Source organism: Schistocerca americana, chromosome 9 (genome assembly GCF_021461395.2).
Source record: "Schistocerca americana isolate TAMUIC-IGC-003095 chromosome 9, iqSchAmer2.1, whole genome shotgun sequence".
Lineage (NCBI taxonomy): Eukaryota > Metazoa > Arthropoda > Insecta > Orthoptera > Acrididae > Schistocerca > Schistocerca americana.
Genome location: NC_060127.1, coordinates 172,795,434 through 172,821,940, shown reverse-complemented (window position 1 = coordinate 172,821,940; position 26,507 = coordinate 172,795,434). Strand labels below are relative to the sequence as shown.

Below are 26,507 nucleotides of genomic sequence, written 5' to 3'. Positions count from 1 at the left end.
CCATCTTCTTCAGGAGCAACACCCCTCCAACCATCGGGGACATAAGTTCCCCCTTCCCAGCCGGAGAAGAGTAAGACTTCTTCGGCTACTCTCGCCAGGAAGGGGTCCCTTGGGGATCTACCTTCGCAAGTTCTGACCAGTGGAAAAGCGGACACCCGCAAGTGGCTGAAACAACCATCAGTCCCTGGTCGTAGGGCCTCACGGTTGTCGTCCGTCCCTGAGACTGACCCAGTGAAGCACTCCAAGCCTGAACCACTGAAGGCACAGCGAGAGAAACAGAAGAAGAAGAAAGTCCCCAAGGCTAACGACATTACGGTGGCACCCATCCCACCGCTTCCTACAAACACTGCATCTGAGGACGAGGTGGAGATTCTGGCGTCTGCTGAGGACCTCGATCTCGCCAGTCCCTCAGACGCCATGGAAAGCACTAGCACAGGTGCTCATTCGGAGGCAGCAGGTGACCCAGTGGGGTAATCTGCCTTCCCAGTCCCGTCACGCCTTTCTCAGACATGGACAATACCATACTCCAGTGGAACTGCAGCGGTTTCTTCCACCATCTAGCTGAGCTCCGCCAACTTATCAGCCTTCACCCTTTCTTCTGCATTGCACTTCAGGAAACTTGGTTTCCAGCAATGCGAACCCCCGCCCTCCGTGGCTGTCGGGGTTATTATAAGAACCGGGCAGCTTACGAAAGCGTGTCGGGTGGTGTCTGCATATATGTCCTTAACTCTCTTCACAGCGAGTCTGTCCCTCTACATACAGCTTTAGAGGTTGTCGCTGTTCGGGTGTGGACGCCACAGGCTGTTACTGTCTGCAGTCTTTACCTTCCACCGGATGGTGATGTCGCGCAGCATGTCCTGGCTGCTCTGATAGCCCAATTGCTGCCACCTTTCTTGTTACTCGGTGACTTTAACGCCCATAACCCCCTTTGGGGTGGGTCAGTGGCAACAGGTCGAGGCGCCACCATTGAGCATTTATTGGCGCAGCTCGATCTCTCGGTTTTAAATGATGGTGCCTCCACACACTTTAGTGTGGCGCATGGCACATACTCCGCCATTGACCTATTGATCTGTAGCCCTAGCCTCTAACCGTCTGTCCAATGGAGTGTGCATGACGACCTGTGTGGTAGTGACCATTTTCCAATCTTTTGTCACTGCCACGGCGTCACTCTTCTGGGCACCCCAGCAGATGGGCTATGAATAAGGCTGACTGGGTCTTGTTCTCCTCCATTGCCGCTATTGAGCCTCTCTCTAGTGACGACATTGATGCGGTGGTTCACTCAGTCACCACCAGCATCGTTACTGCCGCAGAATCTGCCATTCCCAGTTCTTCTGGGTCCTCTCGGCGGCGGACTGTGCCTTGGTGGGCGCCTGAGATCACTGAGGCGATTAAAGATCGCCGGCGGGCGCTACAGCGTCACAAGCGACATCCCTGCATTGAACACCTCATCACCTTCAAACGGCTGCGTGCGCGGGCCCGCCGCCTTATCCGCCAAAGCAAGCAGGAGTGCTGGGAGCGGTATGTGTCCACCATTGGCCTCCATGTCTCTCCATCGCAGGTCTGGGCCAAGATCCGACACCTCTATGGCTATCGGACCCCTTCAGCATCCCTGCGCTCTCACTGAATGGAGCAGTTTGTACAGACTCCGACGAAATTGCCAGCAGCGTGGCAGAGCATTTTGCTCTTAGTTCCACTTCTTCCAATTACCCACTGGCCTTCCGCTCCATTAAAGAGCGGATGGAACGTTGGAGCCTTTCTTTTCGCACCCACCATTCTGAATCCTATAATGCTCCATTCAGTGAGTGGGAATTTCACAGCGCCCTTGCCGCTTGCCCTGATACCGCTCCTGGGCCAGATCGCATTCACTGTCAGATGCTGAAACGCCTTTCAGTGGACTGCAAGCGACGCCTCCTCGACCTTTACAACCGTCTCTGGGTCGCGGGTGAGTTTACGTCGCAATGGCGGAAAAGCATTGTCATCCCCATTTTGAAACCGGGCAAGAGCCCTTTGGAGGTGGACAGCTACCGCCCCATTAGCCTCAGCAGAATCTGCCATTCCCAGTTCTTCTGGGTCCTCTCGGCGGCGGACTGTGCCTTGGTGGGCGCCTGAGATCACTGAGGCGATTAAAGATCGCCGGCGGGCGCTACAGCGTCACAAGCGACATCCCTGCATTGAACACCTCATCACCTTCAAACGGCTGCGTGCGCGGGCCCGCCGCCTTATCCGCCAAAGCAAGCAGGAGTGCTGGGAGCGGTATGTGTCCACCATTGGCCTCCATGTCTCTCCATCGCAGGTCTGGGCCAAGATCCGACACCTCTATGGCTATCGGACCCCTTCAGCATCCCTGCGCTCTCACTGAATGGAGCAGTTTGTACAGACTCCGACGAAATTGCCAGCAGCGTGGCAGAGCATTTTGCTCTTAGTTCCACTTCTTCCAATTACCCACTGGCCTTCCGCTCCATTAAAGAGCGGATGGAACGTTGGAGCCTTTCTTTTCGCACCCACCATTCTGAATCCTATAATGCTCCATTCAGTGAGTGGGAATTTCACAGCGCCCTTGCCGCTTGCCCTGATACCGCTCCTGGGCCAGATCGCATTCACTGTCAGATGCTGAAACGCCTTTCAGTGGACTGCAAGCGACGCCTCCTCGACCTTTACAACCGTCTCTGGGTCGCGGGTGAGTTTACGTCGCAATGGCGGAAAAGCATTGTCATCCCCATTTTGAAACCGGGCAAGAGCCCTTTGGAGGTGGACAGCTACCGCCCCATTAGCCTCACCAATATTCTTTGCAAGCTTCTCGAATGGATGGTGAGCCGGCGCTTGAATTGGGTACTGGAGTCTCGGGGCCTTCTGGCTCCGTCTCAGGGTGGATTCCGTAAAGGCCGCTCCACCACCGACAATCTGGTGAGTCTGGAGTCGGCCGTCTGTACTGCCTTTGCCCGCCGTCAGCACCTGGTCGCTGTCTTTTTCGACATGCGGAAGGCGTATGATACGACATGGCGTCATCACATACTTTCTGTGCTTCATGGATGGGGTCTTCGGGGCCCTCTTCCACTCTTTATCCGAAATTTTCTGTCGTATCGTACCTTCCGCGTGCAAGTCGCGGCCTCTCATAGTTCCTCCCGAGTCCAGGAGAATGGGGTACCACAGGGATCTGTCCTCAGTGTCTGCCTGTTTTTAATCTCAATAAACGGGCTCGCTGCAGCGGTGGGAAATTCTGTCTCCGCTTCCCTGTATGCTGACGACTTCTGCCTTTACTACAGCTCTACTGGCATTGCAGCTGTTGAACGTCAGCTACAGGGCGCTATCCGCAAGGCGCAGTCTTGGGCTGTAGCGCATGGTTTTCAGTTTTCGGCTACCAAGACCCGCGTTATGCATTTCTGCTGCCGGCACCGAACGGTCCATCCTAAGCCGCGGCTTTATCTTGCCGACGAACTCCTTGCTGTCGTGGAGACCCACAGGTTTTTGGGTGTAGTTTTTGATGCCCGGCTGACTTGGCTGCCTCATATTCGGCAGCTTAAACAGGCGTGTTGGTGGCATCTAAATGCTCTGAGATGCTTGAGCCACACCTGCTGGGGCACCGACCGATCTACCCTGTTACGGCTCTACCAGGTGTTAATCCAGTCCCGTCTGGATTATGGGAGCCTGGCTTATGGCTCAGCGTCCCCATCTGCGTTGCAGGTGCTGGACCCAATCCTCCACAGCGGGATACGCCTTGCCACTGGTGCTTTCCGTACCAGCCCTGTGGACAGCATACTAGTGGAGGCAGGTGTCCCTCCACTGCGGTTACGGCGCCAACGTTTGCTAGCCGCTTATGCTGCCCATGTTTTCAGCTTGCCCGGGCATCCTAACTATCGGCTACTATTCCCAGAGTCGCACGTCCGTCTTCCAGAACGTCGACCCAGGGCTGGCAGTACGATCGCGGTCCGCGTCCGAGAGCTTCTCTCCGGGCTTGGGGCCTTACTTCTTCCGCCTCCTTTCAGGGCACCTCTGCGTACGCCCCCATGGTGTGTGCCTCGCCCTCTCCTTCAGCTGGAATTGGTACAGGGCCCGAAGGACTCAGTCCCTCCGGAGGCCTTCCGCCACCGCTTTCTTTCCCACCTTGCAATGTATCAGGGCTCTGTCATTGCGTACGCTGACGGCTTGATGGTTGCTGGTCGTGCCGGTTATGCACTTACTCTAGGGGACCATTCCAAACAACGTTCATTGCCGGCTGGCTGCAGCGATTACACTGGTGAACTGGTCGCCATCTTTCGTGCCCTAGAGTATATCCGCTCCTGCTCAGGTGAGTCCTTCGTGTTCTGTTGCGATTCCCTGAGCGGTTTACGAGCTCTCGACCAGTGTTTCCCTCGTTCTCGTCTGGTGATGGCTATCCAGGAGTCCCTGCATACTCTTGCCTGTTGCAGCCGCTCTGTGGTCTTTGTGTGGACCCCCGGTCATGTCGGTATCCCGGGCAATGAATATGTTGACCGCCTGGCGAAAGAGGCCATCAGTAAACCATCTATGGACATTGGCCTCACAGAGACTGATTTGCGAGCAGTCCTCCGCCGAAAAGTTTTTGCCCTTTGGGTTGCTGATTGACGCGATCGGATCACGTCCAATAAACTCTGTGCCATTAAGGAGACAACAACTGTGTGGCGGTCATCCGTGCGAGCCAACCGCAGGGACTCAGTCGTCCTTTGTCGGCTCCGCATTGGCCACTCTTGGCTGACACACAGTTACTTACTGCGTCGGGAGGACCCTCCTCTGTGTCGCTGCGGGGCGGCTTTGACAGTGGCCCACATTTTGTTGGCCTGCCCCCTTTTAGCTGTGGTCAGGCAGACATTTGCGCTGCCTGATACGCTCCCTGCCCTTTTATCTGATGACCCTGCTATGGCTGGCTTAGTTTTACGTTTTATTCGGGCAGGGGGTTTTTATCATTTAATTTGAGTGTTTGTTTTATTTTATTGTTTTGTGTTGATTCTGGCCTTTGGCCTACGGTTTTAAACTGAGTTTTTAATGTGTTCTCGGTGGTTGGCTTTTCCTTTTTTATTCTATGTTCGGCCAACCACCGCCACACTCCGTGTGATTTTAATTTGTCATGTCTGTTCTTTGTCTGAGTTTTTCTTGTCCTGCGTTGTCTGTTGTCTCTATTATCCGTTTTTTTACTCTGTGTGGTAGTTTTTAAGTTTTGGAACAAGGGGCCAATGACCATTGCAGTCTGGTCCCTTTAATCCCACAAACCAACCTACATTACATTCTGCATAGAAATTAAAGTCATCTTAGATTTAAAAATCTAGTCAGTTGCCATGCTTCATTTCTGACTGTATCACTATTCAGCATAAGAATAATATGAATATAAACATGACATGATATGTATATTCTTCCGCGTTTGCTGTTGTCTCACTCTAGTTTTGTAGTTTATTAAGCAGATAGGATTTAAATGAGATAGCAGCAAACACGAAAGAATACATGGCATAATGTTTACATTTTTCTACCTTTTCTTTTAATTTATTTACTGATGCAGAGGTTTTGGCGCCAGTATTTATCTTTATGCCTGCAAAGAATACCTGTGTTGCACTACATGTATTTGACGGCAGAAGTTAGTTGTGGCGACACCCACCAGCATTTTTCAGAACTTCCGCTAGTCCTTGCTGGCTCTTTGATCATCTTGTGATAATAAAAGGGAGCTTTTACAAGACTTGTGGGTTACTTTGTTGCTTGGTACTTAGGGATGATTGTGTCTTTTCCAGAGATTTCAGTGTCTTTCATGTTTCAGTCTTTTACAATGATATCAAAAAATTATATTTTGCCATCCTTCTCAAATTTTACAATTGCTTTGATGTCTGTACAGTTGTATGCAAACAGCTCCACCACTTGTGGAAACAGAGAGTGATCAGCATATTAATTTTTTATTCATGGAGGTGATATATCTGAATACGCGTTCAGCTAATGATGATTGTGTATGTCCATGGGTTTCTCCATGCTATGCTTGCTCAGAAGAATAATTCTGGAACGTTTTCGCATTTGCTACTCAGCCTCTCTGAAATGACAAAACCCTTGCATGCATTGTTCACTGTCAAAGCAAAAATTTGCTATCTTCTTTAGTATTTTTGGTGTGTATGACTCTCAAGTCACTCGTAGACCACACACTATTTTAGCAGGTGGATTTGCTGTTATGTTCACATAGCCAAAAGTATTGCAATAAGTGCTGTTGAAATATTATGGAGGTAAGACTGCGTTATCAAGAACTAACAGTTGTCTCACTTGCAAAGCTGCACTTACACAAATTTTACAGTGTTATATAGTCTATATGATTAAATATGATTTTTTGGACTTTGTTTTTACATTTGAATAGTGTATTATTGTATTCATTTTATGTAGCAGCTGAATTATAGTTTTTAAAAAAATGACTTATAGCACTTTGTCATAGTTTTATGAATAAATGCTGTAAAGGACATGTTATATTGTCGATCTCATTGCCCTGAACATTTTTGGACAGCAAGCATTCTGTAACCGTGAATAAGTGAAATGATTGTCTGACATGTTTATTTTCAGGAGGTGAAAGCCAATCCAACTAACTATGATGCATGGTTTGATTACTTGCGACTAGTTGAGAGTGAAGGAAATTTAGATGTTATTCGGGATACGTATGAGAGAGCCATAGCAAATGTTCCACCTACAAAGGTTAGTATAATGATATATTTTACTGACTGATTTCAGTTACAATTACAGTTCAGTAGAACTGATGCACCAACCCTTTGACTGCTGGAGGTGCACCATCTGCTTGGCGTGCTGAGGCACCGTGGCCTGTGGCATAATCTGACTAAATGCACTAAATGCCCGTCCTTCGGAGTCACCGCCGGGACCGGAACAACCTATGCTGCCCAATCCACCCTGTGGCTGGATACTTCTGGGCTTATTACGATCCGCCCAAAGCCAGTTTGAATTTTTGGCAACTTTGAGCTGTAGTATCTCGGGCAGTAGTTTTGCATAGAAATCAAATATAGCCAAATTTTACAACTTTATGCGTTCTCTTAAGAATAATAATAATGAAAAGAATTTTACGAGCTGTATTGAGTCTGAAAATTGTAGGTAAAATTGGCCATAACATAAGGACCCAAAAAAATTTCGAAGTTCGGCTTCTTGTATCCCCTGGACTAATGCTATGACGAACGTGAAACTTGACATGTAGTAATCTAACAACACAGTTTTCTTAAATATAAAGTTCATTTCTGTAGCACTTTCCAGTACTGAATGAATTAAATGCAAAATTGCAGATTTTGTAGAAACATAAAAAAATGTGGTATTTTCATTCTGATTTTGCTAAAAAAAACTACGCTCTATAAAAAAATGCCTAGCTGTACAATTGGAATGAAAGTTGGGCGCAAAAATCATGCCCGAAAACAATGTAAACTTCAGATTTGCGTATCTCGAACACATGATGAAAATGAAATTTAGGTGGAATAGATTGATATCACAATTATATGGATTAAAAATTTTTATTCTCCTACTGTTTTCCAATAATCTACAAATTAGTCAAAATGATATTGCTTTTTATGAGAAGATAAAATCAGGGTATTTGATACTACTTTTACAAGTACTATTTTCTGTCAGTGCTTCAAAGCCAGTCTCATTCGAACAAACAATTTTAATCCCCCCACCCTGTTCTGAACAGTGAGTCGAATGTCATCCATATTTGTACTACTAAGGATAAAAGAATATAACTGTCTATGTTACATGTTAATAATTTCAATGTATCGTATGTAGATTAATATATGGGGTTTGCTATACTGGTGCAACATACTCGGTGTAATTACATTTGCCACGGTACAGCTATTGTGCCATCTCAATCACCAAGACCATTCACTTGCCTGTGAACTGCTACATATGAAGCAGTCAGGCATTGTTTGAATGAATTTACACATGTTGCGTCTATTTCCCATCCTTCTTTTCGATCTGGGCTTTGGACCAGCACTGGCGAAGTTAAAAATAAATTTATATATTTTTTACATTTTTGCCTTTTCTTTTATTTGTAATTCATTCAAAAGTGTCAATAAATTTTCTCAGATTTAGTTCTCAGTGATTAGTAATGCTTCTTTGTAAGATAAGTCTCAAAGCAGGGTACAACACATAATGGAACATTGCATGTTTTGCATTGGTATCTAGTTTCCTGGTGCACTTTCTGTTTCATGCAAACCACGCATCTGCACATTAACATACTTTTCTGCGAATGTTCACTCACGATAACAGCCAGAAAATGTCTCCCTGTGAGTATTTTTCTACAGTCTCCCTTATGAGAGAAAGATGAAACTCTGTGAGTGCCATTTTTCGCCGTGTTACCAAACGGTGGAGAGCATGAACATTATAATGTACAAATCCAGAATGTGAAAAAAAAAATTTCGTGTACCATTTCACAGTAGTACACACTGATCCCACTGAGCTCAGTAACATGTCACAATGGTCAATTGCACCCATACTCGAAATGCAATCTACAATACATTGTGTTTTCTTTTATTTTTTTGCCAGTATTTCTGTCAGTCTTCTCTGTTTGTGTTGTGTGGCTTGTGGTCAACATGCACATCTGTCTCATATCGCACCACTTGATAGCAAGGGTCATGTCAGTGGACTTAAACTCAGTTTCTCCTCATTATAATTTCTTCTGCAGTTTTGGTATGTTGCGCCTGTTCTTACGAACGGTGTCACATGCAGCTGTTCCATGGTTGTGCAGCAAGAGGAACAGGTCTGGGCTGGAGTAGCAATTATCAATATATAGAATATTATCCTATTCCAAATACAGTCCCATAAAAGTTGCCACTACTTTGCCACTTTTTTCTAAATTGTGGAACCCAATTTCTGTTGTGCCTGTACGTACAATAAAATCCAAAATATACCCACTCTTACAGTCACACAGAACAAATGTCTTTATTCCAAATCTACTTTGCTAGGTTGGGTAAAGTGCTTAAAAGATAATCATCCTTTGAACAGCAAGAGACTTTCATCTATACAAAGCTTATGATGTGGATGAAATTAATTACGAAATGTCTTGTGAGCCTTGTCAACAATCGTCCCAATTTTAAATAGACTGTTGCCTCCAGTGCTCACACAGTTATCACTGAAGTGTAACATTCTCAGAAGTAGACAAAAACGGTCTCGGGACATAATTTCCCTGAAAACAGGTGTGTTCAAAAGTGTATCTCTGGACCAATAATCACTTCATTTTAACTTCTTAACTTGCGCCATTAGAAGGCAAATAGCAACAAAAAAATACATTTCCTCAAATCCAGTGTCTTTCCACTTTGACAGTCGAGAATTCAAAGATTCTGTAGTATTTTGTCTGGTGTAAACGTAAAAATGATTTGTTTTGTCTGCAATAAATTGCAACTGTTCTTCAGACTAAATATTGCAAAAAATGAAAGAATGCTTGGGTCAGTATCTAATTTGCATTTGTGTCCTGAACTCGAGTCAGCAGAGTAATGATTTAAAGGTGAAATCGGTTTCTTTCCAGTCAAATGTGTCACTTAAGCGCACTATTTTCTGAACCGTTTCACTTTCACTTTCTGATTTCTCGGATTCAGAAGAACTGCTGACTGTAATTCTTGCTCTCCCCTCTGATATAAAAGGCTGAAGATTAAAGCTTTGAGATTCTGTTGAAGACTCATAACTGCTAGCAACATCAGATAATTCATACTCACTGTCACTCCTAGTGAGCATATCCAGGATCTATTAATCTGTGCAACAACAGTGATGTGGCATCTCTCCTTTAGAACACAAGAAAATTGATGAAAACACGGGAAGCGAAGTCGAATTCTGCAAAGAGGCAATAGAGCAACAGACATACATGCACTCTCGAACAATACAGTCAGACCACTGAACAGCTACTGGAAGAGCAAGGCAAAAAGACAGTTCTGCATGTTTACACATCTGTCGTTCTCAGGTAGCTGTGACTTAGCACACTTAAACTTGTCCCTAGCAATGGAAAGGCCGGTGGTATGGTACGCGTCAACGTGTCCTTAGCGCTGTAGGGAAGACCAAGGGTTGCACTTAAACACATTGGGTGCGCCAGGGGAACGGCGAGGCATGACGAGTTAACATATCTCCAGCAGTCAAAGGGTTAATGCATGTATTTCTTGGTTTTAATTGACTTCTGTTCTTCCAGTCCATGGTTTAGAACTGTTAACCATTTAACATCATTATAGTCACTAGAGTGTAATTTGGGCTAGCAGTTAATGATAGACATAAGAATTAAAAAGTGTAAATTGCATTTTTTCACATGGAATAGGTTCTCTAACATTCCTTGATTAGCCTTCATGGTCTTGCATTGTGGTATATTCCAGGAGAAGCAATTTTGGCGGAGATATATTTATCTCTGGATCAACTACGCCCTGTTTGAAGAGCTGGAAGCAGAAGATGAAGAACGGACGAGGCAGGTCTACAGGGCATGTCTTCAGTTGCTGCCTCATAAGATATTTACCTTTTCGAAGATATGGTTGCTTTATGCCCAGTTTGAAGTTAGGTGCAAGAATCTGCAGGTGGCGAGGAAAACATTGGTGAGTTCTGACATATTCTCCAGTCACACATTTAAATAACTGGTATGTGATGTATAATGATTATTAAATTTTAATATAGCTTTCAAGCTGTTATCCCAGTTTCTATTTTTAAAAATATTGAGGATTTATTGAATTTGTGCATTGAATGACTTCGGTGCATAAATTCACACGAGTCCGAAAACTGTGGCAAGTCATTGATACATGAGAAGAATTAAAAAAATAACTGGAATTTTTGTGTTTTGGAAAAGAATTTTAGTTATTCACATGTATCAATGTTAACTTCTTGAAAATAATACCCTTTACCTGTTGTACACATTATTTATTTCAAGTTTCTCCTACCAGTCAATTTTATTTTATTTTATGCTTAATCTAACATAATGCAACGCATTTCGAACATATTCTGTTCATTTTCAAGCGTTAATACATACATACATATACATACATAGAGAAATGTTACTTAAAAATAAACAGTTTAAACTAGAATACTTTCTCCATTGTTTTTTAATTTTTTAATGTAGCTGCTGGTGTGGCATTTGGGGGGAAGGAGGGGGCAGTGTATATCTAGAAATCGCAATCAGTGATGTCTTGCTGGTTTTCTTCTTTGTTGTTGACTATGTATATTACAGCCTGTATCGGATGTAGATAGATTTGCTTCAGTTATGTGTTATGAAAATAGTGTGAAAGGTTTTTTATATGACAGTTGATCACTTACAATTTCATCCTCTTGCTTCTTCACTTGCATCATTGGTGTAATGGCGGAGCTGTTGTTTGTTATTACACTATTGCACATTATATTTTGTCACTGATTGCCACTGCACAAATTGCTTTGATGTTATACACACAACACAAGATGGCGGACTGTAACATGTGAGTCTGTATCGATTATCAAGGTTTTGTATCGATATTCTTGGTTCTAGTCAATTATTTACGTTGACATTTCTTGAATCTATTGAGTTAGAACTGGCTGAAGACTGTTGAAGAATTTTGAGTTTTTGAATACGGTTATTTCATTAAGAATGTTATCTCCATTCTTTGTGTTATGTATGAAAATTTTCATTTCTTCCATGATATCCATTCTTTTACTTTTTCCTATTTTATGTAAAATTTTGAGGTTGTCTTCGATTTTCAAAGGGTGGCCTGTGTCTTTAATGTGTGTTGCTACTGCTGATTTGTTACATTTATCAGGGCTGTAGCAGTCTAAATGTTCTTTGAATCCGGTTCTGAAATTTCTGCCTGTTTGGCGAATATAATATTTATTACATTGGCTGCAGGTAATTTTGTAGCTGCCATACGCATCAATACTTGTATCTGGTGGTTTTATGTTGTGAATAAGCTTCCTACTTAGGTTGTTGTTGGTGCTGAAGCTAATTTTTACTTCTGTATTTTTGAATGGTCTCGCTAATTTGTCAGATACTATTCCAAGGTATGGCATTTTTACATATTTGACTGCTGGAGCACTGTCAGTTGTTAGTGTAATTTGATGTTGTTTGTTCAGTTTATTTTTTATCTGTTGTGACATGGTATTAATTAGAGAAGGGTCATATCCATTGTTTATTGCAGTATATGTTATGGTTTCTATTTCTTGTTGGAGTTATGTATGTTGAAGTGGAAATTTGTGTGCTCTGTACAGCATTGATCTATAAGCAGCTTTTTTGTGGGAGGAGGGATGTGTTGAGGAGTTTGGTATAGTGTTGTCAGTGCCAGTAGGTTTTCTGTAAACATTGAAAGCTACCTTTTGGTTCTATTTTGATATTTTTATGTAGTCTATTGAATTTATGAAAGAGGTTTGTCACTTCATCTTCTGTACCATCAAATAGAATGAGGGTGTCATCTACATATCTCTTATAGAATTTAACTTTACAGAATTTAATTTTCTATATGGTTGATAAATATTTCAGCTAATAGGCCACTGAGAGGGCTTCCCATTACATAGTCCTTGGTCCTGCTTGTAAATTTTATTGTTAAAAGAGAAGTCATTATGTGAAAGCACTAGATTAAGTACATCTACAAGTTCTATGATTTCTGGTTTGCTCATTGTCATGTTTCTCAATAGGTTCATTCTTATTATCTAAACTGTTTCATCTACAGTTATACTGCTGTGAAGGTTAACAATATCTAGGGATAGAAGCTTGGCTTGAGATGGTACCGTCAAATCTTTCAAACTGTTGATAAGTTCATAACTGTTCTTTATGGAATATGATTTTTCAAATGTGTATTTTTTTACAAGTATGTCATTTAGTTCTCTCATTAATTTGTAGGCTGGGCTATTAATTGAGTTCACAATAGGCCTGATAGGTGTGTTGGTTTTATGTACTTTTGGTTGTGCTCTGAGTTTGGGGGCTGTTGGGTTCATCACAATAAGGTCTCATACTTCATTCTTAGTGAAAAGGAAGTTACTGTTGCTGAGGCATTTTCTTATTTTAGCTTGAAACTTTGATGTGGGGTCAACTTGGACTTCCAGCATATGGTTGTTTGCAAAGAATTTGAGTGTTTTGTGTATATAATCATCCTTAAACATAACAGAAAATAAAGATGATGTGACTTACCGAACGAAAGCTCTGGCAGGTCGATAGACACATAAACAAACACACACACACAAAATTCAAGCTTTCGCAACAAACTGTTGCCTCATCAGGAAAGAGGGAAGGAGAGGGAAAGACGAAAGGATGTGGGTTTTAAGGGAGAGGGTAAGGAGTCATTCCAATCCCGGGAGCGGAAAGACTTACCTTAGGGGGTAAAAAGGACAGGTATACACTCACGCACACACACACATATCCATCCACACATATACAGACACAAGCAGACATATTTAAAGACAAAGAGTTTGGGCAGAGATGTCAGTCAAGGCAGAAGTGAAGAGTCATTACCAACAAACACTGTCTGCCTGTGTCCATTCATGCGAATGGACAGTTTGTTGCTGGTCATTCCCACATAGAATGCGTCACAGTGTAGGCAGGTCAGTTGGTAAATCACGTGGGTGCTTTCACATGTAGCTCTGCCTTTGATCATGTACACCTTCCGGGTTACAGGACTGGAGTAGGTGGTGGTGGGAGGGTGCATGGGACAGGTTTTACACCAGGGGCGGTTACAAGGATAGGAGCCAGAGGGTAGGGAAGGTGGTTTGGGGATTTCATAGGGATGAACTAAGAGGTTACGAAGGTTAGGTGGCCGGCGGAAAGACACTCTTTGTGGAGTGGGGAGGATTTCATGAAGGATGGATCTCATTTCAAAGCAGGATTTGAGGAAGTCGTATCCCTCCTGAAGAGCCACATTCAGAGTCTGGTCCAGTCCCGGAAAGTATCCTGTCACAAGTGGGGCACTTTTGTGGTTCTTCTGTGGGGGATTCTGGGTTTGAGGGGATGAGGAAGTGGCTCTGGTTATTTGCTTCTGTACCAGGTCGGGAGGGTAGTTGTGAGATGCGAAAGCTGTTGTCAGGTTGTTGGTGTAATGGTTCAGGGATTCCGGACTGGAGCAGATTCGTTTGCCACGAATACCTAGGCTGTAGGGAAGGGACCGTTTGATGTGGAATGGGTGGCAGCTGTCATAATGGAGGTACTGTTGCTTGTTGGTGGGTTTGATGTGGACGGACGTGTGAAGCTGGCCATTGGACAGATGGAGGTCAACGTCAAGGAAAGTGGCTTGGGATTTGGAGTAGGACCAGGTGAATCTGATGGTACCAAAGGAGTTGAGGTTGGAGAGGAAATTCTGGAGTTCTTCTTCACTGTGAGTCCAGATCATGAAGATGTCATCAATAAATCTGTACCAAACTTTGGGTTGGCAGGCCTGGGTAAGCAAGAAGGCTTCCTCTAAGCGACCCATGAATAGGTTGGCGTACGAGGGGGCCATCCTGGTACCCATGGCTGTTCCCTTTATTTGTTGGTATGTCTGGCCTTCAAAAGTGAAGAAGTTGTGGGTCAGGATGAAGCTGGCTAAGGTGATGGGGAAAGAGGTTTTAGGTAGGGTGGCAGGTGATCGGCGTGAAAGGAAGTGCTCCATCGCAGCGAGGCCCTGGACGTGCGGAATATTTGTGTATAAGGTCCACTTGTGTATAAGGTCTACTTGTACAAATTTAATGGTGCCTTGTTTCTGGAATGCCACTAAATAATATGAAGGTCTTTTCTGATTTCGTACTTTCTTGTGTTGCATCTCTATGCATTGAGTCTGTGAGATCATACCCATAATATTTGTAACTGATGAAGGCCAGTCCTCTTTGCTGATACACTACTCGTGCTCAATTTGTAATCTGTAAGTTTTGTAACTTAACAAAGCAGTAATTAAGAATGCAACATTTTTTTATGATCCCAATCATGCAGCCAAAGCAAATATCTCTGTAATCATCTGCAGCAATTATGTGTGCAGGTATCTGTAACAAATGACTCTAGCCACAGTACCTGTGTTATGTAGATTCTGTCATGGCAGCTGTCTCTTTTTAAATTATCTGTTTGTACCATTCACTAAAAAGGTTCCATATCCAAAAACCAATGTGATTACTGAATATGTAATAGCTCAATCACGGCAAAGTCTCTGGAGTTATGGCAAGACAACTTGTTGCTGTGGTTAGGGAATCGGTTCGTTTTAGGCCACGATATGCCAGCATCAAGCATGCACTAGTACATTGCTTACCGTAATCCAAAGCTAAGCATCTCGACAAGTTGTGTACCGAAAAGCTCCTTGTGGTATCTGGGGTGGGGCGTTGAATAGACCCAAGGTGTAGCTCCATAAGACACAATGGAAAGGAGTCATATCAGTCAAAGTTTCGCATTGAGGACTAGGGTATTATCAGCACAACTGTCAGTTTTAGCTTACATCACTTGTTGGGTGTAGTGACCTCCACATTTCTGAAATTCACAGAAGTGTGAGGCATTTTGGGGAGAAAACTGTATGTCATGCACAATCTATCGACCGCACATTGTGATTCTCTGCACATAATATTTGAGTGGATTTATGTTCACTTCTGAAATAGTATGCAGTAGCTAATCCATTGTGGGAAAGTGGGCCATCATGTTTCCTAATGGTGGTTTGAGCCCTCTGACAGCACAGGTATCACGCTGCCGATGCCTGGCTGAGCTTCGAACTTCTCATGTATCCAGGATGCCAGGAATTGCTAATATGGTGCGCTTCCATGGATGGACAGAGCCTCTTATTGGAGCGAGTGGCATGAAGGTGAACGATCCCCAGTGAAAGGATCAAACTTGCCCATACAGATAGCCATGTCAACACAATCATGTCAGCAGATAGAAAACAAGATATCTACACAGAGACTTAAAATGCCACAGTGTTCCCATCAATGACCATGCCATGGGATGAGAGTTGGGTAGGGAAAATTGAAAGTAGACAGTTCACCCAGTTCATGGTATGCTCCAGAATGGATGGAGAATCTTTTGCAACAATGAAGCTACCGTTTTCCTTGCAATGCCTTGAAAATATTGAGGATAGGTTTGGAGACATTGCTGAAATAGAGAAAATGAGAACTGGATCTCTGCTGATGAAAATTTGAAATTCTAACCAAACGCAGGCACTTCACACCTGTAAAGAACTTGTTGGTATACTCTTCTTATAAAAGACTTAACAGGATTCACAGTGTCATCTTCCATTGGGACCTAATGCCACAAAGAAATGAAGAAACGCGCGCTAATTTAGAGCAGCATGGAGCACTTTCTGTTCATTGGATTCCGAGAGGACTGATGAATAATAGGGTAGGCACCAGAGCTTTCAACATAGTCTTCGATTGAGTTGTTTTAACTGAGAAAGTTAAGATTATGGTGTATAAGTGTGGTGTGAAGCTGTATTTTCCTCCACCTGTGACACGCATTAGGTGCCAGAGGTTTGACCGCATGTTCTGTCTCTGTACTAATGAGTCTGCTTGTGGGGCATGTGATTAGGATAACACCTGAAGGCAGACCTTGCGTACATCCCCTGATTGGGTAAACTGCCCAGAACACCACCCTCTCATTTGCTGGCAGGTTTTCTTTTCAAAAGGGAGAATAAAATCCAGGAATATAAAATGTTTGACAGTTTCTCATATCAAAATGCTAATAAAAAGTTTGAATGGCTGCAGCCAATCAACATATCGTCAGCTGTTACAAACATTGTGATAAAATCTGCACCTAGCCTAATGATGACAAAGTCTCAGACACCAACTGCTGGCACTACCTATGTCAAAGCCTGTTTTTCATTCAAAGGACAGGACATCAGCCCCATGGACCCTCAAATCCACAGCACCGGTAGTAACCACCCCACCAGTGCAGCCGGAGATGCCTTGTTCTTCTTTGGCATTGTTTTCCCAATTAATGTTCTTTTAATGGAATTGTAATGGCTTTCATTGCCACCCGACCAAACTCCATTAGCTGATTGCTACTTACTCTGTAGTTGGTGTGGCAATTCTTGAGACATGGTTCTACCTCCTTATGCTAAAAATTATGAATCCTACTGTAAAAACTGCATTAACATTCACAGGGCATTTGGAAGAGTCTGTCCACTTGTACATTTGAGTACTTTCATTGTGCAGGTGTGTCTAAACTTCAGATTAAGAGCTGGGGCAGTCAGAGTCTGCATATCTGCTAAGTAACAATACGTAATTTCTGTGAACGCCCCCCCCCCCCCCATAAAGATCTATGCCATAACACAAGCTCATGAGCTGGTGGAGCTAGTGGAACAGCTGCCTGCACCATTTCTCCTACTGTGGACCAGCTGTTCACAGTAGTTCCTGGCTGCTTCCTCACTGGTGACATCTGTACTGATCCCATGGTCATTTCTGAATGTTTCAGAAATTTGTCTGTGTGCAGTAACTACTACCCTAATTCTCTGATCTAGAAATGCCTGGCGAGTGAAACTACTTATCCTTCCATGCACAAGGCTTTGAATTATACAGTGTTCCATTTAGTGAAAGGGACTTTCACTCAGACTTTCATATCCCTCCGACAGTTCCAGGTTTTGGTAAGTTCAGCCCTTAGGAACCAATATGTACATGGCAATAGGACCTCTCAGGGATCAGTTTTGAGCATAATCCCCTTTGTCATTGCAGTCAGTGGTTGTCCACATACGTGACAGTATTGCAGGACTCGTGGCCTCACTGTCACTGTATGTGGACGACCTTTGCCTGTGTTATTGTTCTCCATCATTGTGCACGAAGAGCACCAGCTTCAGGGAGCCATAAACAAATACAAAACTGGGCACCGTCATACTTCCCCCCCCTCCCCCCCCCCACCCCCACCCCCCCATCATCACACGGAACTTTACTTGAGGTAACTAATTACTTGAAGTTTCTAAAAAAATTTAAATTTTTAGGCCTTTTGTTTGGCAATAAGTATCGGCTAAAGGGAAATTTTATGAGGAAAGTTAATACCCTCAGATTCCTCACACATTTCTACTGTGATTCTACAAATCTTTGATTTCATTCTTCTAGGACAATGGATTTGTTGCTTACTTATCGAAACCACTGTCAGTACTGAGCTTACTAGACTCCGTCCACCACAATGGTGTGTGGTTGGCAACTGGAGCCCTCTGTACAAGCCTCATAGACAGCCTCCTGCTGGAAGCCCATGTACCACCACTGAGCGTTAGACACCAGCAACTCCTGGAAAACTATGCAATGACAGCCTGACTGGTCCATAACCATCCTTGTGAATCAACTGTGTTTCACAGCGAACAGTGTAAACTTCATGAATCACCAAAAACTAGATAGACCAGCTGAGTACAATTAGAGGCTCTGCGCAAGGACCTCCAACTGTCCTTTTTTGCCTGTGTACATGACATTCCCCCTCTGTGTCCCCTGTGATGTATACCTTGTCTTGTGATTCATAGGGACCTCTTCTGTGGCCCTAAGGAAAATGCAGAACCCACACACTACGAGATGTGTATTCCATTAAGTTTTCCACAACTACTCCAATTTGAAATACATCCACATGAATAGATCGAAAGCCAATGACAGAGTTGGTTATGCTTTTGCATACAAAGGGGGACACGAGAAGCATTCTCTGTCAAGTACTTGCAATGTATACACTGCAGAATTTTTTGCCATATCCTGAGCATAGTAATACATCAAAACTCTTTTGTGGTTTGTTGTGACTCCATGACAATCTTACAAGAAACATCTTAGTGTTATCCCAGAAGCCTTTCAGTAGCTACCATTTAAGGCCTCTTAGTTTACCTCCACTACTCTGGAACCACTCTGACAGTCACCTGGATATCAAACCATGTGGGCGTACCAGAAAATGAACTCACTGAAAAATTAGCTGAAAAAGCAGCCTCGAGGTAGACACTTGAAATCAGAGTACTAGGCACAGATTTACAATTGAAACTGAGATGTCAAATTTTGGAAACCTGGAATATGGCATGGGAAGCTACAACAATCAATGCTCAATAAGCTGAATAAGCTGAGGGCCTTCTAAGAGACCACCAAGGCATTTTGCACTTCGCTTCAAGATTCTTGGAAAGATGCAGTCATACTGTGCTGACTACACAGTGTCCACACCCGCCTTAATCACAAGTTCCTTTTCATCAGGAGGACTCACCATCCCATCCCCTCCCCCAATGCAATTGTGGTAGTCCTCTCATGGTAGCCCTACTTCCAGTGTGTGCTCTGCTCATTGATTTGAGACAAGCTTTGAACTTGTCTTACCTCTCTACCTTCGATATTTGTGAACCTTGGGATAGCAACTAATGAGGTCCTATGTTTCCTGAGGGTCTTGACCCCCTGTATAAGTCTTCATTTTCTACCTAATTTTATTCATTCTGATTCTGATGACCCTTCTAGGTGTATCAGTGATGTTGTATGGGACAAGTGTGGATGGTACGCTTCCTGCCAAAGATACCTGCCATGGGGAGCCTTCAGCTGAGGCTGCTTCCCTACTGACATCCATTCCCTATGGCCGGCTACTGTTTCTCGCTGCCTGGGTCTTAGGTCACTTTAACTGATGCTGTAACACAAGCTTGCACACCGTCATGCTTCCTGGATAGTTTATGACCTGTGGCAGGCAGAGCAGTAAGTGATGACACCTTCTGAAACCATTGGGCACTGTGCTTGCCTCAGAGTGGCAACTTGTCTTGAAAACCTGACAAAGGAAACTGAATTTGATGGAAAAGTCAGGAGAACCTAAGATGATTGTGAAAGACTTGGAAAATTCCGAGAGAGACTGGCCAAAGCAAGAATGCAAGTATGGGCACTCACTGTGACTTGGAACAGTTGCCAGCAACTCACCCCCCCCCTCCCCCCACCCCCTCCCCATGCTACTATCCCACTTCCCGACCCCCCCATCCCCCACCCCAACCCAGCCCACTCCACTCTGCCAGTTATTGAGTTCCTCCTCCACCTGCCTAACCCTTCTAGTACAGTAATATATCCATCTAAATGTTTGTTCAAAGTCCCTTCTTCCAGATTTTTCCAGTTATAATCAGACTAAAATTTGGAAAGTTCACACTTGGACTTCCTGAAGTTGTTTAGCCACAACAAATATTTTCTCTTGAAACCAAAAACATAACTTGGTAATTTTACTTGTAATTGGGAGTGATTTGAAAATTACATGAAATGCTATAAATATGCTTGACAACGATGCTTGGTTGAAATTACCCAATCTTATGTTTAAATAAACATTATTACAGTGTACTATGGACCATGTTTACTTTATTAGGCCTGGAGGCTGTGGATCCCCACAAATACAAAATTTTTGTTAATTATGTTTGCCCTGCAAAGATGTTTTATGAGATATAGGTGTTTTGTTAGGTCAGTTAGGATGGCAAAATCTAATATCCACTGAGTCGTCAAACTGTTGTACTGGGTTTCCTTTCATATTCCCAAACAGCAGTATGTCTTTAAGCAAACTGAAAAAAACATCCAAAAACATCTCTACTCAACCATCTCTGCTCAACCATTGTACTTAAAAAAAATAAGCAAGGCACATTGCCACATACACAGTGGACTTGTGCTTGAAAAGCTGTGAACTATCGATGCCCCAAATCGTGCAATCTGAATGTTTTAATTGTCTTTACAATTACACCCACAACACAATGTGTTTTAATGCATTTTTCCAACAGATGAATGTGATGACACTGTACTGTTGCTATTTCCTGGTGGATTTTTTTCTCACCAAAATAAGATACAGATCTAGCTCATGTTTCTGAATTTCTTTTCTAAGCAAGAATATATATTGTCCGCTGTAGTTACAAAATGAATTGGGACAAAATGAAGGCATTCCTCCATGATGTTGAATGCAACAGCAAGTTGAGCATGTCAGTTGCATCAGTGGTTTCATTCAAAACCAAAGACAAGAAAACAAATCTTTATTCCCATCTTGCAACTGGGCTGCTACATTGTGTCTCCATTTCCTCAATATAACTGAAAACTGTTCTCCATAAAAGTCAGTCTTTTTTGAGAAGAGGAACGTCACCCAGACAGAAAATGCTCCATGACTTCAAGGACACACTTTTTTCTTTGTTTTAAAAGCTGTGTGACAGCTGAGTTTCATGGCAGCATGATTAAGAATAGTGTGATTTTCTTCCTGTAAATATCGTACAAGGACAGAGTAAAATCAAATGCAAAATCACACAAATCATTATCAATATTAGTAACAATTCAAAAAAAATGACATATTTTGATGCACAAGAATACTTGCATCTTTCTCTCAGTTCTGTCTCAGCTCAAGGTGGTTGGTTTGCTTCCTTCAGTATTCTATCTGATGACTAATTTCTCCTGAAATGATTGTAAATGTCACTTCAGATTACATTTCTTTGCCTCCAATAATTTTATATTACAAAACACACACAGTGGGCTCCTTTGTGTTCCAATAAACAAGTAAATTTCTTCCCACTGTGGATTGAATGGCAAAGATTCATTAGATTTTTGTTTTTCAGACCATGAATCCTCCTCAGATGTTTCATTCTCAAAAATATGGCTTTTTAGCAAAAATGTAACCTTGACTTGGACAATGCTAATGGCACAAGGTCAACAGATCATTATGCCCTTGAAACTACTGTTTATGTAAGTGCTTTCCAAACGTTCCTGATTATAATGGAAAAAATCTAGAAGAAGGGAGAACTTTGAACAAACATTTAAATGTACATATTACTGTATTACAAACTTACAAGCTCTGAGAGAGAGCTTTGACAATATATTTAGTAATTTGTATCAATTTTAATTGGATTTTGATATTTCAGCAACTCTTTTTGCAGTGTACATTGAAGAGTTGCTTCCTGAAATACTACTTGACCTCCAGCATAACTGTATGGAAAAAGAGAGATTTTACAGTGCAGAATATTTAGAAATAAGTTTCCTCGTGAACAGTACCCTCAGTTGTTTAAAATAGCTGCTCAAGTCTGCAGTATGTTCAGAACCATATACTTGTGTGAAAGTGCTTTTTCAGTAATTAAATCAAGACATAGGAGTAGCTGATGGTCACTTGACTGGAGCCAGTCATATAATGAGCATATGTTTCACTCCAAACATTGAGGCATTAACTTTTTAATATATGCACAAGTGTGACAACACCACTAAACAACAACTGTAAGCACAAGGCACTGTATGGGCCGATGGTGGTCCCACAGGAGGAAATGAAAACTCATAATACGTTTCAATCTTAAGCGGAAGCAGAAAGTCCTAAACGGCATAGAGACATACATGGGGGTGAATGTGACACACGACAAGTGAGGGTGCCTGGTGCCCAAGCACACGGAAATAGGAAACCCAAAGGTAAACTGTTCTGTCAGTAGGCCTGCCCATAGCAGTTGTCTGCACTGGTCCACTGTGCTACCGACACAACCTCTATCATGATGTCTGCTGGCAGGGATTCTAATTAACCAAAAGACATTTCAAGAAATTGTTGAGCCTTTTTCAGAAACTGTAGGCCTGCTGTGATCTTCAGTTTCAGTAAAAGATTAAATAAAATATGTGAATAGATGCTTAAGAAGTAGCATGTGATCTTACCATGTGCTTTGTGTGTGTGTTCGGTTCGTCACCACGAAATTAAAAATGTATTTTAACATTTTGAAAGTGAGGGGACTAAAACTAGGAGCTGAAATAGGTATGTGTGTTGTAGTTCTGAAGAGCAGGACAGCCTTAGCTGTTACAAAACCGTTCCCATAGGCAAAATGTGTGTGTGTGTGTGTGTGTGTGTGTGTGTGTGTGTGTGTGTGTGTGTGTGTCTCATGTTCTCATGCCAGCTTGCCTGTTCCAAGTGCCTGCAAGCCACCAGGTGAACATTCCTGTTCTTGGGGTAACTGAACTGTTTGTTGACAGAAAGAAATGTTTTGAGTACTTCTGTCTGAAGTCACCTGGAGATTCTGTTTTGGAAACAATTGGTTGTGAAATAGTTTAAGGAAACTGTTTACTGCTTGATTACAGCTGCCTCCATCACACTTGCTGGCCTTGGGAAGCTTCATTATTGCCCGTGGGTTCACAGTCTAGTTCCCTGACCCGTTCCACTATTGTGTGATGGAGTCTAACCCGTGTGTGACACTATGTCATGTAGTTGTTAATTTGTCATCAACACAAAAGCAGAGGTCGGTGTTTAATACTATTAAAAAAATAATGTTCCATATTTGAATATGCTTGTTTTGTAGATGAGTATTAGTTCCTTTCTTACCTATTTCAGTGCAAAGTAGCACTGTGCCAACTTTCTCACAATCTCATGCTTGAAGCTTACAATGACCAAAGTGTGGAGGAAGTTTGGTTTGGAATGTGATCCATTGTTGCTGTCTGTGGATATTATATTGCAGTAAAAGCAAATTATAAGCATATTCTTAAATAAATGAGAAATAGTTTGTAGGGAAAAAGTCTCACACTGACAGGTAGTAGTGAATACCATTATCTCTGATGACTGTTTTATTGAACATGACTTCATTTAGACTATAGTGTAAATATTGTGGTTACATGAAGAATTACGCATAAAGTTAATCAAAGGAAACATTATTGCTTTGTCTCTAGTGAGATACACATGGTCTCAGGTTACTTCTCTTTTCTTTTCTTAATTCCAGTGATTACAGAAAAAGTAATTGAAGCATTTACATTATATCTTTTTAATTATAGGGCATGGCTCTTGGAATGTGTCCCAAGGACAAGCTCTTCCGGGGCTACATCGATCTCGAAATCCAGCTCCGAGAATTTGACCGTTGTCGCATTTTGTACCAGAAGTTCTTAGAATTTGGACCTGAAAACTGTGTCACGTGGATGAAGGTAAAGATTTATATCTACAAAAAATGATTGTTAAACAATGGAAAATCCAGGATGATATTAATAACATATGAAAAAAATAGTTGCTTCTCATCATATAGCAGAGATGCTGAGTCGCAGAAAGGCACAACAGTGTATGGCCACCGACAAACTGTGGCCAAGAAACAACGGGACCACCCTTTTGCTGAGCAAGCCTCCCAACATTATGTCCTTCATTTCAATGACTGTTTGACAGCCTGTGCCATCTGGATGCCTCCCATCAACATCAGCTTTTCTGTATTGTGCAGGTGGGAACTCTTCCTGCAATGTATCCTATGTTCCCATAACCCTCCTAATCTCAACCTTCATTAGTCATTGTCCTTACCCAACTAGCCCCTTCCCTGTTCCCATTCCAGCACTACACAGCCCTCTATTCCACCAATGCACCCAGTCTTTTTACTTCTCTCCTTATCCGCTAACACCCCTCTCCCCTCCCCTCCCCTCTGTCTAAACTCCCGACTGCACATAGCTGTCCCGCTCTCCACCGTGTCCCTGTGTTCTCCCAGGAGCACTTTACCATCTCCCACCCCTATCCTGCTATCCCTCTCCCTTCTCACCCCAGTCTCCTCCTTACCCCCACCCAGTTGCCTCTCACATAATGCACTGCTGCTCGCAGTCTGACTCCAGCTGCCAGAACTGTGGTCTTGTGTGTGAGTTGTGTTTGTGTGAATGTGGCATATGTGTATGTTGTCCAATTTTGACAAAGGCCTTATTGCCCGACAGCTAAGCTTTTTGTTGTGCCTTTCTGCGACTCAGCATCTCTGCTATATAGTGAGTAACAACTATCCTTTTCGTTAGATAACTACTGATTTTTGTTTGATAACATTTTGTTTGAAAACTGACAATCCAGAACTGGGTTGGGGTATCTGGATAAATGCATTATTTATGGTAATGGCTTTTCTAGGATGGGGACAGCGTGCAAAACAAAATGTCGGGCAATTTATCACCTGTTGATGAATTGTGACTGACACCAAGGCACACTTAAAAGACCAGGTGATCACAGTAGCTTCATAGTTTGCTCATGTATGAACAAAAGATAGACATAGAACAGCCAAAGTTACTGTCAGTACCCAATCTGTAAGTGGGCCTAGTCAATAGCTATCGTTTGACTGCAGGGGATTGACAGCTATAATAAATTTTTGTAGATGTTGGATTATAGTTCCTCACATTCAACAACCATTCATAAAGATAGTTGTGCCATTGATTTGAGGAACTATTTGTGGACATGAATTAAGTTTTCTTCTTTTGTTCAATTATAGCTTGTCTTTCTCTTGCTGATTTCCTATCTCTCTCTGCTCTACGAGTAATTCCAGCTTTCCATTTATTTAATTTTTTTGCTGTCAACTTTCTCTTATTCTTGGTATATTATCTGTTTCATCTTCCACCATTCAACACTGGCAGACTGTAATAACTTCTTGGAGACACTTAGATTCATTTTTATAAATAGCTACTTGGGGTCATAACCATCATTGAGAATAGACTGACGAAGGAAGTATAATACTAATATTAACAAATTAAATCTCAGGTGTAGTGTATGTTGTAGGTGACCAAGTGGTGCAGTATTTCAGTGATTAGTTGTGTCAGAACTATCAAGTGTGTGGATGAAGTGACAGTCTGGTGCCTAAGGGACTGCTTGTACCTCCTCACCCCCCCCCCCTCCCTCCCGCCCCTTCTTCCCAGCCAGTGTTCCATATGATCCTAATTACATCAGATGTGGGGTTCCAAGCTTTGCTGAGGTTGTAGCCAGCATTGCAGTTAATTAGTTGATCCTTGGTCAACTCTCAATAGGTTTCTTGGTGATGCTGTCTCAAGAATGTGGTGTCAGAGCCAGGACTCTAGTGTTTTCACACTGCATACTATGTGTTTCCAAAAGGCAGTGTTCCGTAGCAGCTGACTTGGACTGCATTAAACAAGTATAATGTCGATGTTTTTGGTAGCAGTTTTCGACTGGGAGTATAGACCATATTGACAAAGGATTTTAGGTAACGTACTTCAACCTTGCAAAATATAAGGTTATCGTTTACACTTCCCAGTAACACTTGTGGCGTAGGGGTTGTGCAGAACAAAATCTTAAAGTTGTGTTTTGGGATGATGATTCCTATTTTCCCCAAAAACAGCCTTAGTGTATGATAAAAATGCAGTGGCAGTGCTCTGTTCCTGTTCCTCCATTCTTTTTAAGAAGAATGCTTTAGATGTAGTTTGTAGTGCCCATCAGGTTCCACCCCTCTGTTGAATCATACTGGAGATTGTCGAGAACAGTCTGACACTTCACAAGGCTAGTGTGTACCATATCTCCTCCAATTATGCCAAATCATACATCAAACAAACTGTATGAGGTGGTACTTGAAAGAAACTGAACTTTTTTTTTTTAGCACAAACCTTCAATCCCCTTCAACGTACTATCCACTTGCACTAATACACTTGTGTAATCTTTTAGTCAATTTTTTCAAAACTTTGTTTGTGATATTTGACAGCACCTCCATTGTTTTTTTTCTTCACCTGAGCAACATCAGGTAAACAGTTTTCTTTCACATCTCTTTTCATTCTAGGAAACAAAAAAAAGTCACACAGGGCAAGGTCGGATGAGTATGGGGGGGTTGAGGAACAGGGGTCATACCATTTTTGGATAAGAATTGTACAGGCAGGGCCGTGTGAGCAGGAACATCGTCATAATGGAAAAGTCATCCAACTGCCACAAATCAGGCCATTTCTGCTGCACACTGTTGTGCAATCTTTTGAAAACTTCCAAGTAGAAAGTCTGGTTAACTGTCTGACGC

At 42.7% G+C, this 26,507-nt stretch overlaps 1 protein-coding gene across 1 annotated transcript in view; it reads left to right on the top strand.

The window, feature by feature from the left end:
- The window catches only part of LOC124551012 (protein crooked neck), a 97,263-nt gene that overhangs the window by 36,006 nt on the left and 34,750 nt on the right, over positions 1–26,507 (top strand). The window contains exons 8-10 of the mRNA XM_047125857.1: positions 6,538–6,666; positions 10,317–10,529; positions 23,548–23,694. Coding sequence (XP_046981813.1) covers positions 6,538–6,666; positions 10,317–10,529; positions 23,548–23,694 — 489 coding nt within the window. The remainder of the gene's footprint in view (positions 1–6,537; positions 6,667–10,316; positions 10,530–23,547; positions 23,695–26,507) is intronic.